The sequence below is a fragment of the Macrotis lagotis genome, chromosome 3, assembly GCF_037893015.1.
Source record: "Macrotis lagotis isolate mMagLag1 chromosome 3, bilby.v1.9.chrom.fasta, whole genome shotgun sequence".
NCBI classification, from domain to species: Eukaryota; Metazoa; Chordata; class Mammalia; order Peramelemorphia; family Peramelidae; genus Macrotis; species Macrotis lagotis.
This window is the reverse complement of record NC_133660.1, coordinates 241,057,527-241,075,033: the sequence shown is the minus strand read 5'-3', so window position 1 is coordinate 241,075,033 and position 17,507 is coordinate 241,057,527. Positions and strand designations below refer to the sequence as shown.

The following is a 17,507-nucleotide window of genomic DNA, read 5'->3' as shown; positions in this document are numbered from 1 at the left end:
TTTATTTTTATTTTTATTTTTTTAGGTTTTTGCAAGGCAATGGGGTTAAGTGGCTCGCCCAAGGCCACACAGCTAGGTAATTATTAAGTGTCTGAGGCCACATTTGAACTCAGGTCCTCCTGACTCCAAGGCCGGTGCTCTACCCACTGCGCCACCTAACCGCCCCAGTACACTATTTTTAAATTAAAAAAACGCTGTTGAGTGATTAAGACTATAGCTGCAAAAAAGTGTTGAATTTAAAAAAAAAACTTTTTGTTATTTATTCATATTACAAATGTACAATTAGGAAAGGAAGGGAAAGGGGTAGTCAGCTTGAAAGCTTCTAATCTATCCAGACAAAATGATAAGAAAACAAAACACAACGTCTTTCCTTGTTCCCTTCAACTGTTAATGATCTTCACCCTTTTGTTTTGTTAACCTTACATTTACCTAGTGAGGTCTATAGTTGTTTCCTCCATAAACTCCTTAAGGAAAAACAGTTTCTTTTTTTTTAACTTCGGATTCCCAAGAGCCTAGCAGTGTTGTCTTGAGAATAAAAAAAAACGTCTGCAATCAGAAAAAGATGATACATGCAGTGTTTCAGGGACACCTCAATATGGTCATGCATGAAACATTTAAACAAATAGGATGACTTTTACATTTCTTTCAGATTTCAGATTATAAACCAATGGAGCACATGCACATAATTCAATCTAAATGATTTGACAGGCAAGGAATGAGAATAGGAGCTGGAAGGGTAACCTTTCTCAATAAGACTAAAAAATTTAATAGAAATTATAGCTGAAATGTCACATTTCAGGTAAAGTGAGAAGAGAGTTGTATTCTGTGGGTTTTCAATGACCTTCATCTTCTTCCCTACACTATAGAGATAAAGCTAAATTTTCCTGAATATTCAAAATGTTTGTTGGGTTTGTCTTTGAAAGAAAGCAGATGATGAATTTTGAGAAAAAATACATCTAAAGAAACCTGGGGAAAATCTATGTACCTAAAAAATAGTATATGAAATGAAAAATGTCCAAATGTAGTTGCTAAGTCAAATACTGTAGAGGGCAGCAAGGGTTTTGGTATTCATAACCTGCTTCTGACCAATAAGTAATAAACTAGTTGGTGAAGCAAAAATGATGAAAATCTTCAGAGGCAATGGAATATATATGCCACATTAGAGTTCATAGATAAGGACAGATAAGGAATTCCAGGAACAATGTCATATGTACTCTAGATTTAGGGACTTAGATTTCAAATAGCTCAAAAAAAAAAAAGACAATGTGTAGAATCCTATGGCCTGAAAAAAAGGTAGTCAATGTAATATTAAATTGCAGGCAAAATGGTAGTAATTAATTTCAAAAAGAAAGAAAAGATTAAGGTTTTTAAACAATTCAGATGTCACTGAGGGAAAGGTTATGTAAAGGCTTTTAAAAGGGTGCATATGGAAGCAGGAAAAACTGAGGACAAATAACAAAATCCTATAATGTGTCAGGAAAGCTAAATAAATTCAGAATGATTATGTAAAAAGTAGTGAAAATTTAAAAGAATCTTTTTTAGCTAGATTGAAGGCAAGAGGAATATCAAAGAAAGGACAGAACTGTTAGTCTGGTGTGAATGGGAAGATAATGACAAAATATAATTCAACTTCAATATTTTGCATATTTTCTCTAATAAATTATCTTCAGACTAGAAAGGACAGAACAAACATAGGTAGTGAGAAATGAAATCCAAGATAAATATAGACTAAGAAAGCACTTAGCTTCAACTTCAATGAACTCAAGTAACCTGGCTCAGGGTAGTGAAAGAAATTGCATGTGAGATTACTGAATCAATCTTTGAGGAATCATGGTGAGCTAGAAAAATGCTATGAGGCTTAAGACAACTAACTACTGTCTCATATTTCATAAAGGAAAGAAGCTTCAAACTATAAAACAATGAACTTGATGTCAATCCCTGGTTAAAATCTAGAAATGACTGAAAAAATGATTTCTAGAAGAATAATAATCACTAAAATCTTTATGAATAAATTTAAAAAAAAAATTAAAATGTTGGATAATTTAATTTCCATTTTTGAAAGGACTACATAACTAAAAATTCATGGTCAAGTCACTGAGTATAGATTATCTAAGTTCCAATTGCCTTTAACAAAGTTGCATAGTACTCTCATAGTTAAAAAACAAAGATTCATGGAATGGATGACAAGATAAGCTTGTACTTAGTTTGCTGATAAAAGCTAAAGATTATTGATTACTTAAAGTAACTCTGATGCATGGTATATGTATCAATATGCAAATGTCATCAAGCTGGACAAGGTAATGAAGACATTGGGTGACAGACTAGCTACCAAAGAGAATACTTGTAACAGTAAATAGGATAAATGTAAAAACCTTTACATGAGTTAAAAAAGCCTCAAGTACAGAATGAAGGGGATTTGTCTGGGCAGTAATAGTACAGTGCAAAGTGCTTTGGAATCTAAGTGGAACGCAAGCTCAATGAGTCAGCAGTACTCATTGCCAAAAGTACTCATGGGATCTTATGCTGAGGACAGGTATGCCAAGGAAGGGAGGTACTAGTTCTGCTATAGTTTAGCTAAGTCGAATACATGGAGCACTGTTTCCAGTACCGGGTGCCACATTTTAAAAAGGATCTGGTATGCTGGAATGTATTAGGTTTGAGAAAGATCTGAGACCAGAGAAGAGAAAATTTGCATTAGAAAATAATAGCAATCTTCAACTATTTTAAGGATATGTAGACAAAGAGGTTATAAATCTGTTTTGCTTGCCTCCAGAGGAGGAAAAGGGACCAAAGACAGAAATTTTTCTCTCACTATTAGGATAATCATCACGACAATTTAGAGTTGTTCAAAAATAAAACTGTCTGTTTGAAGGAGAAGGCTCTTTAAGTACATACTGAATTACCAATGACTGAGGATATCATAGATAGTTGTGAGATTATTTCTGAGGTCCCTTCACATTCTAAGATTCTACATTTTTATACTTTAAACAATCTCAAATTTTTTTGTGAAATTTTTGCCTTCATACTTCAACAAAGGCTGTTGTACAGTGAGTGGTATGCTGTCAAAATTAAGAGAAAAGAAATAGATATGCAATTAAAGTTTAAATAATTTCTCACATTTTCTTTGAAAATATATTAGACTGGTCACATTTTAGGTCATCTTTCTCAGTAGGTAACAATTAGAGGAAAAATGACCACAATAATCACCAGTAGCTCAGAAATACTTCATAGATACATAAAACTAAAATTGAAATACAGCCAGGAAGATGCCAGACTTTCAAATGCTCAATTTGGCACTAATGTACATAAAAGCAATCTATCAAATAAATACTTGAAATTCTTTTAGTTTTAGAATTTTCTAGCATGAAGCTTAACATACAACCCATATTATACATGAATGTTTCAAGACTTTTATTATCTATTAAATAGATCCAATGAGTTAAAATATAAAGTCTTTTTCTTTCCAGTTACTGTTTTTAAGGAAGGGTGAGATTGCGGTTATAATCTTTTGAAAAAAAGCCAAAAAAAAAAACATGCACACAACTAATATCTTTCTGGAAGATATTTTATATTTGTTTGTTAGAAATTACTAAACATTTTGATATTAATTCAGAATGGATTTTTTCTTTTAAAAGTAGATTTACTTTTTCATTGTAATTTATATTGAATAATCAATCATCCTTAAGCTTCCTTAATTCAGAAATTTCTATAATTCAATGATTTAAATAAGACCCTACCACACAATGGGTGAGGAATGAAATGGCTATGAATGAGGAGGGTCCGAGTAGGAATAATGAGAGGAGAAAATGTAGACGAGGGCAATTAAAAACATGTACAGTGGGATTCCAGATTACAGAAAAGCTTAAGATTTGGAAAATGGGACAACTGCTGAGAATATATAGCTACCAACTTAGTTCAACAAAAGTCTTTAAGTCTCAAATTAGAGCTCAGAGTATTCGTGCTAACAAATTTTTTTTAAAAATATAGACATCTAGAACTATAGATACCAAGGTGCGCAAATCAAATGCTTTCTATTCTATTGTTTTAAAAGGTTTGGAAGAGATCAAAGTTTGCAACATATTAAAAACTTTTTTCCCCCATTAAGTTTGGGTGGGAATAGAATAGAAATACATGCATAAATTTAAAAAAAATAACATGCCATGTTATCAAATACAATTACAATCATGCTGTTATTTGTTCTTTTATCACATTAAAACCTTTACTTCAGCTGTCTACCTGGGAAAATTTCTTCTTCATTTCATCAAAGATACTTTGTCTGCATCTCCAAAACACATCCTAAGACATATAAGAACAAAATAAATTATAAACCATTTCTTTAAATGGAAGAGCAATGAAAAAAGTTCCTAAATTAAGAGATTATATATATCAGAAAAAAGTAAGTAATAAACTAAATATTTTCTATATTATTTCTAATAACAAAGCTGCAACTAGATAAACTATAGAAAAAGCCCTTATAGAGGAATACTGAAATACAAATGGGAATATTTCTAAGAAATTATGTATAAAACCAAAATTTTAAAATCAAATCTTATTTTTGAGTATATTAGAACTAGAAAAAACTTTAAAAAGCATTGGTTGAAACTCATTTTAACGACATGAAGAGCTGAAACTAGATGGTCTCTAAAATCTATTTCAGTTTAATTCACATTTTAAAATAATTATGAAATCTTTTGTAAAAGAAATAATAACTTTCTAATTTTGTTCATTTATTTAAATTTTCACATAGTAGGTTTTCTTAACATAAAATTAAGTGGCTTTCATCCCAACATAATTTGAATTTGGCTAGCAATTTTGCTCCCAAATTCCCATCAAGTTAAAAGCTTAACTAAATAGCTTTCTTAGAGCTCATGAGCAGTGTGGTAGACTCTACAACAGGAGTTATTATATATTAATTTCACCCTTTCAATCCTCTTATTCCCCCCCCCACTTGCTGCTTAGGATATCTCAAACTGAATAAATCCAAATTATTGATGGTAAATATAGCACTAGCTATAGCTATGTTAAAACAGTCAAATTATCCAATTTTACTTTTCTCAAGTAGGTATTATATTATCTGTACTATTTCATTAGTGTGTGTTCAAAGGAATTGATTCCTTAATAAAGTCATCTTCTTAAGCTTTTGAGACAAGAGCAAATTCAAACTCTAACAAGCTTCCTCTTAGAGGAATACTCCCAAACATCTGTGATGCTACAGATACTAATAAAAGTTTTAACTCTTGTAATTGCTTAGTTATGTCCTCAAGCATCAAATTAATTTTTTTTTTTGGCAAGGCAAGGGGGTTAAGTGACTTGCCCAAGGCCACACAGCTAGGTAATTATTAAGTGTCTGAGGCTGGATTTGAACTTAGGTACTCCTGACTCCAGGACCAGTGCTCTATCCACTGTGCCACCTAGTTGCCTAGCTGCCCCAAATTAATTTTAAAAAAATCCAACTTCATACTCCAATTTTAAGTGATATATACAAATTAATGGAATACTGTGTTTTCTGCAAATAAAACTCTTTTCTCTCAATTTTTTGATCTGAATCTATGATTTGAACAGAATAGGGAACCCAGTGTGAGGAGATTTATCTAACTTTCCACAACCTAGTCTTAAAAGTTGTCAAGGGCACTGAGATGTTAAGGGACTAGCTCAGAGTGATAATGAGTCAGTATGGGACAGAAGTGACAATGGAACCCAGGTCTTCCTCACTCCCCTCCACCTACCAAGCCACAATGCCTCTCAAACATCTCATGTTTGACTAAATCCATTTTATAATAAATTAGTTATTAATAACTATTTACATGTATAATTACAATTATTATCTCAAGAACAACTCATCATAGATGGTATAAATATTATTATCCCTATTTGACAAAGGAAAACCAGACAGAGAAGAGAATATGTCCAAACCAATTACCATATTTTCCCATTATAAGATGTACCTTTTTCAAAAATTTGGGGTCTAAAAACTGGAAGTGTCTTATACAGTGGTGGATTTTTTATGTGCATTTCCCACTTTTTTTGCACTTGTTATCTTTGCACTCATTGTTTTGCAGTTGTTACCAGTATATTTGGTTGTTTTTACCACATTCTGCCCAGAAATGCCTCAGAAAATTTTGATTTTTATAGAAAGCTGAATTCAAGTTTGAAGTGATCTAGTTTGCAAAACTGAATAGAAATCATGCTTAAGTTTGCTCCTCCTCCAACTGAGGAAAACAATCAGAGACTGGCTACAGGAAGAAGAAACCTTAATGAAAACACCCCAGCAGAAGAAGGCCATGAGAGGCAGGTCAGCCAAATAGTCTGATTTAGAGAGGGGTTTGAAGAGCAAAGGGCCATTGGAATTCCTGTGTCCACAAAGATGGTTCAGCAGGAGGCCAGAAAAACTGCTGATGAAAAAAAAAGTAACTGATTTCAAAGGACACAACTGGTGCTTCAGGTTCATGAACTGGAATGGACTAAGCATTCATCCATGCACCAGATTCCCAAAATATGCCTGAAAGCCATGAGCAGAAGGTCCTTGAAATTCATGATGAATAAAACTTGAGGTCAATAACATTATGTAATACATTTTTTTTCAAATTTCGGGCCCCCAAATTAAGGCACATCTTATACATGTATAGTATATATACAGTACAACTTGTTAGGACTCGAATTTTAACCCAGATTTTCTGAAACCCAGGTGAACTCCTTTTAGTACGCTGTACTATAAAACACATTTACTTACAGTCTTATAAGTTCAACTTAAAAAGAAATCCAGGATTGTTTTCAGTTGGTGCTCAATGAAAGCAACAACTAAAGGCATCCTTTATACATCTTTCATAGCACATAGCTATGGGCTACTTAAAAATAATAACAACCAAACAAATTACAATCTTAGTTTATATTAACAAAAGATACAGATTATGGGGGAATGGTGATAGCAATGATAAAAATAGAAAAATGTGAAGCTAGAGCAAGTTTGGAAGGGAAAATGAGGAGTTCGGATTATGTTGGATAGGATACGTGTAGAATATTAAGATGGAGACATTCAGCAAACAGCTGAAAGCATAAAAGAGGAGCTCTGGTAAAAGATGGTTAAAAAAAACCTTGTCCAGTGTATTAAAGAATTCTGATTATGTTACAGACTGTACTAGATGACCTCAGAGGTCACTTAAAATGTATAATAATGGGAAATGGATGAAACCACTAAGCAAGAAAGATTCAGGGGTCATTTATACTTAAAAGGGTTGGAAGAAAGATGAATACAAAAAAGGAGAAGATAAGTACAGAAGATAAATAAGGTATCAACTGAATCAAGAAGGGAATGGTTAACAATGTCCAATGGTGACATCCAATGAGGTCAAGGAAGATAATTCTTTTTTTTTTTTATTAAAGATTTTATTTATTTTGAGTTTTACAATTTTTCCCTCAATCTTACTTCCCTTCCCCACCCCCACCCCCACCGAAAGCAATTTGTCAGTCTTTACATTAAGGAAGATAATTCTTTAAAAATCAATGATTAAAGGAAGATTATATTCAAGTGAGCATTATGCAATGCATTCGATATAAGGAACACTAAAATCTGTCACTTAGATGAAAATAAGTTTGACTTTGTGGTTCAGTTTCATCAACCAAGTCAAAACATTTAAATGTTTTAAATGTTTAAAGGTTTTCAGACAAGTAAAGCTATAATTAGTAGGAAAGCAAAAGATGTAAACCAGTAAAAAGTTTGATTTATATATTTTAAAAGTACCCATATCTTACATAGGGCTGTCCAATTTTTTTTTAATGAAGTTTTTATTGAAACAATAGACAACATATTTAGATGTCATTTTAGTGAGAAGTCTGCAATACTCAGCTTTGTATAAAATTGCCCTGTCTTTCAAAACAGAGTGAAAAAAATGTAGTTGGTGATCAACAATTTAATCTCAGAAGCCTATACAGTTACCTGAAGATTTGCAATTTTACAGAGCTAGCAATTCATCCTAAAACACCTCAGACACCTACCAAAATATTCTCAGAAGATTTTTATGTCTCAATGAAGTTATTCATCACCTGATATGTTGCAATTAAAAGGCAGGAATTATTTTTTTTTTTAGATTTTTTTTTCAAGGCAATGGGGTTAAGTGGCTTGCCCAAGGCCACACAGCTAGGTAATTAAGTGTTTGAGGTCAGATTTGAACCCAGGTACTCCTGATTCCGAGGCCAGTGCTCTATTCACTGCGCCACCCAGCCGCCCCGAGGAATTATTTTTTTAAAAATCAGAACTTTGTAAAACACAATTGATCTATTATGAATTTACATGTCAGGGGTATATAAAAGAATATTTCTGCCTAGGATGGGATCAGAAGACATTATGACGGAAGTAAAAGGGAACAAGAATAATCTTGTCCAACTTCCTTATTTTAAAGATGAGGAAACCAAAGCCCAGAGAGGTTATATGACTTTCAGCATATGAACAAGCACACATCCCTGCTTCACTCCATAAGTGACTGGAAAATCATGAGTGTTGTCCTTTTTCATCAGGAAAGTGGCTTGTAATACTGGTAAACTCTGAGTAACCAAATTTCACCATGATCTTCCACAAGTCCTCAGAACTGACAGTTTCAAAGACCTTGGTCATGTTGATGAACACTGCACAGATTTCTATTCTGTTCCTGGCAAGTCTTCTGGAGCAGCAAAAACACCACATCAACTGGCTCTTTGGTAGATGACCATTTTCCAAGTGAAGGATCAGCCACTTAAGGAGAACTCAGACCAGAATCTTGTCAGCATTGAGATAGACAGATACTCTCTCAAACAGCTTGTCACAAGATAACCTATCTCTTTTTCCTTTTATAGAGATGAACAATGGAGGCATCTTTAGTCTCCTGGGGGATAACCTCCTCTTGCCATATAACCTGGAAGATTTCGATCAGTTTCTGTATGAGAAGAGGGTCTGGTGCCTTGTAGATCTCTGCTGGGATGGGCTTCAATGCCAGGGGGTTTGTCACAGGAGAGGAGCCTAACAGTATTCAGCACCTTTTCTTCAGTTGGCAGTTCTGCTAAAGAGACTGCCTCAACTTGAGGTATACAATCAATTACCTCCACATTGGTTGAAGATAGTTTCTTGAGAAGATTCTGGAATGTTCATGTCCTTATCTCTGATCCAAGTGGCTTTATTAGTGCTGAGGAACTGAAATGCACCAGGGATCTTTAGCATCCAAATCTTACTTCAGAGACACAATTCCAAAGGGCTAGCTAGCCTTGTAGCTAGAGAACTAGCACAAAGCAAGTGCTCACAAAGAGATCAGAAGAAAAGGGACAATGACATGCCCAAGGTCTCTCAGAAGAATTTTACTATCAATGAGACTTGGAAGATACTGGCTCAGGATAGCGTGCCCAAATCAAAGAAGGTGTGTGCTCTGAGCAAAGCAGAGTCATACTGGCACAAAGGAAATATGACTTATGTAAATCCAGAGATAGCTTCATCCTAGATAGTCAAATAGATTACTTGTGCCCAATCCATGACAGTCTTTCAAGTTCATGCTGAACTGATCAGCCACATCTGAATACAATGTAAGTACAGAATTGTACATCATTGTATGCCTATGAAATCTGGATAGCCTACCAGCTCTGGGCCAGAAAACTGAACCACTGAACCGCTTAGATTATTTATTCCAACTTGAAAACACTGAATTTGGAGTCAATGGATCTGAGTTTGAGATGCAAAAAAGAATGCATCCATTCTCTGCCACTTGTGCTATTTTGGCAAGATAATACCAAAAAACAGAGGTTCTCCCCCCCAACCAGCACCACATCCATACAGAGCAGCATTAATTATAAATAAAAGAGAAATTGTGAAAACTATGGATAAGTTCACTTATTCTGCAGTATACTTCCAGGGATATCCATATAGAGGATGAGACTGATGCCCATAGGGTCAGAGCTAGCTCAGCCTTTACAAGATTCCAAAAGAAAGTGTGAAAAAGAGGTATTAGACTGCCTACCAACCTGAAGGTTTACTGAATCATTGTGTTGACTTTATAATTGAATGCTGTGAAACCTAGTCAGTAGACCAGCTCTATATGCCAGAAAAACAAACTGCCTCCATTTGAATTTTCTTAGGAAGACTCTGAAGATCAGCTAACAAGATAAGGGACTGGATACTGTGGTCCTCTTTCAAGTTGAACTTAGGAAAGTAGGGATGTAATGTGGAAATAGAAAGGGATGAGAAAGTATGACTAGAGTAGGGACGTTCCTTTGGCATAAGACCAGCAAGTAAAAAGAGAATATGAACAGAGGCCCAGAGTTAGGAGTGAGCAGCTTATGTTTATTGGACAGTGAGATCAAACTCAATAGAATGAAATTTATATTGGGAAGAAAGAGAAATAGAATGGTACAAGAAGAATTAGAAGTAGATTTTGGAAGCCCATAAACACAAGTTTGGAATAGATGCCTCCACCAATAGGAAATCATTGTGGTTTTCTGAGGGGAGAAAGAGAATTTACGTAATATTTTAGGGAAAAAAAACTAACCACAACAATAAATTTTGCTGACTGATTTGTCAAAAAGGAAGAAGACAATGTATGAGGGGGGAAGAAAGAAAAAGTCAAAGCTTTTGGAGTCTAACCTAAAAGATTAGCAAACAGAAAGAAGTCTTGTTTGAGGATGAAAGTAAGCTCATATTTGGACCTACTGAACATAAGACGACTGGTACATTCAAGAGGTCGTCTTAAGCAGTTAAGAAACAGAACTTGCACTTAAGCTGAATATAGAGACTTTAATTTCATCAATATAGGAATGCTGATATCTTTTAAGCATAGAAAAGTGAACTGTCTTTCCAAAGGAATGAATGAGTTACACAGTATTTTTTAATGTGCCAGGCACTGGTCAAAATGCCAAGTATATAAAGAAAATTAAAAGGAGCTCACAATCTAATGGAGGTGGACAAATTGCAAACAAGCTATAAAGAGGATTAATTGGAGAAAATCAACATAAGAAAGGCTCTAGCATTAAGAAAGATCAAGAAAAGCTTCTTGTAGAAGGTGGGACTTTCTTTACATGGGACTTGGAAGGGAGCCAGCAGGTTTAATCAATTATAATACCCAAGAGTTCAGAGATGTAGGGTCTTTCATGAGGAAAAGGTGTTACCCAGATCAGAGTACTCCATCAGGGAAGGGAGTTGTTGGTGATTGCCTTACATTCTCAAAGAGGACCATGACATCAGGGAGGTGATGCCATGACATGAAAGTGAAATGGATTTGAGAAGGGGTACTGTACTAAGTCACCAGCCTCACTTTCTCCTTCAGTCATCCGGGTCCAGTGGCTAGATATGGATCAGGACAACTAGAGATGACCTTGGATGTGGGGCAATCAGATTTAAGTGACTTGCCCAAGCAAACAGCTACTGTGTCGAGTGTCTGAAGCTAGATTTAAACTCAGGTTCACCTGACTCCAAAGTACCAATGGTTGGTACCATTGTATCAACTAGCTGTCCGACAACCCAGAGGATTTTATATTTGATCTTAGAGATAACAGTCACAGGAGAGAAGGAGTGACATGGTCAGACTAGAGCTATTTAGAGCAATCTGAGGCTGAATGGAGAATTGATTATAGTGGGGAGAGACTTAAAAATTATTTTAAATAACATAGTATCACCTCAGCTGTTCAGCAATCATAAAAATGTAACTTTTCAAGTAATTGTCAAGGGAATGAACCCAGAAGTCAAACATATCAATAATAGGTTTCTTTTTAAAAGTCAGGGTGTCATCAAGTTTCATGAAGAAAGAATGCTGTGATTGGTAATTTCACTGACTAAAAGGTACATCATGGTTGATTAGTGATGTTCAGAAAAGTTAGGAAACAGGGAAGAAAGACCTCAGCTAGATAAAAGGTTAACAAGTAGTAACCAGGGGGAGGACAGAGAAACACAAAGATACTTATTTTAAAATCAACTAATTTTAAGGGACTTCAGGGAGGCTCAACTTCCCAAAAAATATCTTCTTCACTGTCTAAAATTCCACCTTTAGAAAAATCATTCTTTTTTTACTATAATTAATTTTAGTTTAAGGAAAATCTGGTTGGTTATATCTCTTAATTGAAATTAGGTGATAGCTACTCTTAATTGAAATTAGGTGATAGCTATTTGAGAGCAGGATCTGTACTTAAGAAGAGGAGATATAGCAAGGGAAAAAAGTAATGGATAAGAAAGTGAGCAGAGAGAATACTTCATATTTAGTCTGAGGGGGGAAGAAAGAAAAAGTCAAAGCTTTTGGAGTCTAACCTAAAAGATTAGCAAACAGAAAGAAGTCTTGAATAATTTGTTCTCAAAACACACAAGTCAATGATTGATTATAGCAATATTATATTCAACATAAAATATTATAATAATATATATGGTTGGTTGTTGTCCTCCTTTCTCGAAAAGAACCAAAATGACATCACTATGTTGGAGTCAGTGTACAATGTGTCCAACTTCAGTTGCTCAGATCAACAGGAGTTTGAAAGGCTCTACTCCAGGTTAGGTTCAAAGAGTCCACATGAACATTGGAAGAGGATTATAACAATAATGTTTATCCTTCACCTTTTTTTGCAAGGCAAATGGGGTTAAGTGGCTTGCCCAAGGCCACACAGCTAGGTAATTATTAAGTGTCTGAGACCGGATTTGAACCCAGGTACTCCTGACTCCAGGGCCGATGCTTTATCCACTACGCCACCTAGCCACCCCTATGTCCTTCACTTTCAAAGAAGATCATAATATCAGGGTAGTGATGCCATTACAAGCACAAGAACTGGATTTGAGTGGGGAGGCTGTGATAAGTCACTTTCTCCTAGAGAGCCATCTGGGTCCAGGAAGCAGATATGAATCAGGATGACTAGAGATAGTGCTGGATGTGAGACAATCAGAATTAGGTAACACAGTTTTAATCAAGGTCTGAGGCTGGATTGGAACTTCCTCCAGACTCCAAAGTCAGTGCTTTATCCATTGCACCACCTAGCTGCCCTGGGGAGAGGATCAATAGATATAACATAGTAATATTAAAATATAATGTAATGTATAATCACATAACACTATATATAAAACAGTACTATTATAGTGTAATATGTCCTATAACACTACACATAAAACATAGTAATAAAATATAAACTATATATAACATATTATTACTATAATGTAATATATACTATATAGCATTATACAACATGATAGTATGATGTATACTATTTAACATATTATAATATGTGATATATTATAATATTACTATATAACAACATATATACCATACTCTATAGCACCTATTATGTAGTCCTATGTGTCCCTAAGTGTCCTAAGTACTCTACAGATGTTATCTCATTTTATGCTCACAGCAAGTCTGAGATAGGTGCTATTTTCCTCATCTTACAAATGAGGAAAATGAGTCAGGCTCCGTGCCTTGGCTTGTCTCTGAGGACAAATCTGAAATCAGATCTCCTTGAGCCCAGGTCCAGGGTTCTCTCCACTGTGTCCCCTAGCTGCCCTAAAAAAATGTTCTTGTATTCTCACCATTCCAACTACCACTTTACTACATAAGACTTACTAGTCCCTCCTGTGACCTTGGGCAAAGATTTAGTAGGACCAACAATTCCTTGGCCATGGCTTCTACAATTTATCTTATTTATGACTGGATCTGCCAAATATATTGTCAGCAAAGACATGGGCTATCCAGTCTCCCATTTCTGAATGAAGATAAATCTGTTATTAGATGAATGAGTTTTTAACTGCACAAACTAGCAACATTTGAAATGTGGAATGGTAAAATCCAAGAATACAGATAAGTTTAAAAAATAATAAGAGCAGCAAAAGCCTAAATACAGGTTATAAAAATACCAAAAAATAAACAGCAATTATATTACTGTAGTTCCCTTTGAATAAGTATTACAGACAGTACAAGTCACAGGAAAAAACCTGTTCCCCAAGGTTGAGCTGCACTAGCTACTACTATCAATTCCACTGAAATGGAATTCAGGAAAAAAACACAGACACAGGAATACAACTGAAGAGTGAAAGGTCAACTAGAAAGGGGAAGACAAGCAAGGTAATGTTCTAAGCACTTTAAAAATATTATCTCATTTGATCCTTACTACAATCCTGTGAGGTGCTATTATTTATCTTCATTTAACTGAGGCAGAGAGAAGTTAAGTGACTTATCCAGGATCACTCAGCTAGTATTTGAAAGTGGATTTGAATTCAGGTTCTTGACTTTAGATTAAGTATTCTACCACCCAGCTACCACTGACCTGCCTCTAGAAAGAAAAAGGTTCCCACTGACCCCGAAGAGGATGGAAAATAATGAGGGTCAGGGAGGAAAAAAAGCAAGCATATGATCTCCATCAGATTTATAACATTTGTCTAAGATTTACTTTAAGTTTTAATTTATCAGTTTGTCTTGCTAATGCAGAGCCCCCTGCCCCCCCCCCCCCCCCCCAGTTTCTCTCTATAAATCTGTCTTAACTCCACAACCAAGTTTTGGTCTTTTAAAAATAATACTGCAAAATTCAATATAAGTGAAGTTTTTAAAAAAGATTAAAAGCAGCAAAAATCTAAACACAAGAATAAGAGCATAAAAGAATAAACTGCAGATACTGGAATGCTCTGAGCCAGTGGCTTTGGTTTTTAATTTCTACATGCATCTGTCATGTGATCATCTTAGACCCACCTCAAACTCAACTTGTCAATAATTCTAACACCTTGATGATGGGGACATCAATTTCTCAGACAACACCAGCATTCACTCAGTATGGTGCTTGATCCCTACCATGAATTTGACTGACATTTCCCACTCTCATTTCAATTAGGTAAACTTTTTCTATTACTCCCATGACCAAGCCTATAAGCTTGAACTTTCCAGTATACAAATAAGAAAAACAAATCTGTTCAATTACCTCTATTCAATCACAATTTTACTAATGAAAGAGTTCTCATCATTGTTCATCTTTACATTCTCAGCATCTAATACACAAAAAATTTTTCATAAAAATCTACTAAATACAATCGACTATTACTTGACAAGAAGACACTTTGCTAAGAGTCAGGGATACAAAGATCAAAATAAATAAAAACCAGTGCCCTAGACCTCAAGGAACTCACATTCTATTGAGATAATGTGTAAATAAACAAAAAATACACAATTAACACAAGGTTAATAGGAGGGAGGGGGGAAAGGAAAAAAGCATTATGATCTCCTGTAGGAAGTGGTACCTGAGTAGCCTTGAAAGTAATCTAGAAGGGGCGGCTAGGTGGTGTAGTGGATAAAGATTTGAACCTGGGTTCAAATCCAGCCTCAGACACTTAATAATTATCTAGCTGTGTGGCCTTGGGCAAGCCACTTAACCCCATTTGCCTTGCAAAAACCTTAAAAAAAAGTAATCTAGGAGTAAGGAGGGTCACCCTAAAGGATATTCTGATCATGGAGATAAAGAGATGGGAAAAGTGTCTCATGAGGAACAGCACCAAGACCAGAATAAAAAAAGGTTAGAAAGACAGGTCAGGATCCAGTTGTTAAGGGCTTTCAAAGCTAGACTGAGGAGTTTGGAGTTGTTCAGAGTCAACTGGGAGTTAGTGGGATTTATTGAGTCAGAGAGACAAGGTCAGGGGATTGACATCAGTATCATTCTATCTTTTATTCATTCTCCAATGAAGAAGTCCTCAATACCAACGTATCTTTTATGTATAAGATCAGTTCTATCCCCCTTTCATCTTCTCCAATATATTTATTGTCCCTGTGATCAAACCCTCTAATTCTCAGCAACACTGTTGAAGTGAAGATGAATACGAAAGTAGAAAATCTAAAGCTAAGACAGAGAAAGCAATCAGGAAGCTATTGTAGTACTCCAGGAGAGAAGGGATAGGACTTGAACTAAAGTGATGGCATACAAATAGAGAGGCAAGAGAAAGGTAGAAACTGCACAACTTGGCAACTGATTGAATTGTGGGATGAGGGGAGGACTGAGAAATCAAAGAGTATTCCTGATAAGCTGTAAACCTGGGTGAGCAGAAGGATGGTAGTATCCTTGACAAAAACAGAGAATGGAAGTAGGAATTAGTTGGTAGAATAAAATTTGAGTTCTGTTTTGGATATGTTGATTTTGAGAGCTAACAACCAGTTTGTCCAAAAGGTAGTCGGAGATGTACAAACAGCACTCAGAAGAGAAACAAGTAATGGAAAATACAGATCTGGAAGTCATCTGTATAGAGATAATTAAATCCATGGGAGCTGATGTGGTCCTTAAGAGTGCAGAAAAAGAGAGAAGATAAGCTAGGTGGGTGGCAATAGAGTACCAACCCTAGTGTTGGGAGATAAGTCAAGTTTGAACTCAGGGACTTATTAGTTGAGTGACCTTAGGCCCAAAACAAAGCTTGAGGTCCACCCTCCCTTAGGGAATATGACAGAAGATGAATCAGCAAAGGAGAATGAGAAAGTTAAAGAACAAGAAGACTAAGAAAAAAGACAATTAATGCTCTGAAAACAGAGGTAGTGTCATAAAGAAGGTGGTCAAGTATCAAATGCTACAAAATTGTTGAGAAGATGAGGATTCAGAAAAGGACACCGAATTTGGCAACTAAGAAAGCATGGATAACTATGGAGAGGGCAGTTTCAGTTGAGTAATTAGGTCATAAGACAGACTGAAAAGGTTTGAGGAATAAAAGTGAGGCACTAGGTGTTGATAGGTTTTTTTTTTGATAAAAAAATAACTGATAAGAAGAGGTATAAGATGATACTTTGAGGGTGTGAATATTCTAAGTAAGGACTTTTTTTCAGAATGGAGGGGATGAGTGTAGACACCAGGGGGAAAATAGTAGAAATGAGGAAATTAAAAATTAGAGAAATAAAGGGTTTGATCACATGGACAATAAATATATTGGGGAAGATTGATCTTATATGAATAAGATTAGAGAATGGAGGGATAGATGATATCAACACCTGAACTAGAGAAGAAAGAAGAGGATAGATTTTAAGTTTCTGAGCAAAAAAGGGTAGAAGAGATTACTGGTGGAAAATGGTCTCTATTATCTCAAAATTTCAAGGGGACTCTTATTTTCAAATATTTTTAAAAATGGATCTGTAGGGAGGTAGGAGAGAAGAGAGAATTTGATAAAAGCAAACTACATGAACAAATAACTATAATACAAATTAGGATTTGGTAAATTACACCAAAATAGAGCATCTTAATTTATGTCTTCTAGCAACATTTGAAATGTGGAATGGTAAAATCCAAGAATACAGATAAGTTTAAAAAATAATAAGAGCAGCAAAAGCCTAAATACAGGTTATAAAAATACCAAAAAATAAACAGCAATTATATTACTGTAGTTCCCTTTGAATAAGTATTACAGACAGTACAAGTCACAGGAAAAAACCTGTTCCCCAAGGTTGAGCTGCACTTCAGCAGTCTGATTAAAACTAGGGACCCCTTCTCCGAATATTTGCTGCCTTCATTAGTAATGGTCAAATTTCAGTAAGAAGTTATAAAAAAAATAAATAATTTGGGGGCGGCTGGGT

General features: G+C 35.1%; 1 protein-coding gene across 3 annotated transcripts in view; it reads right to left on the bottom strand.

Moving 5' to 3' along the window:
* USP47 (ubiquitin specific peptidase 47) overlaps positions 1 to 17,507 on the bottom strand; it is a 104,228-nt gene that overhangs the window by 67,143 nt on the left and 19,578 nt on the right. For 2 of the 3 annotated variants that reach the window (XM_074230322.1, XM_074230321.1), the window contains exon 2: positions 4,237 to 4,296. The exons of the other annotated variant lie outside the window; for it this stretch is intronic. In XM_074230322.1, coding sequence (XP_074086423.1) covers positions 4,237 to 4,296 — 60 coding nt within the window. The remainder of the gene's footprint in view (positions 1 to 4,236; positions 4,297 to 17,507) is intronic. 3 annotated transcript variants of the gene reach the window in all.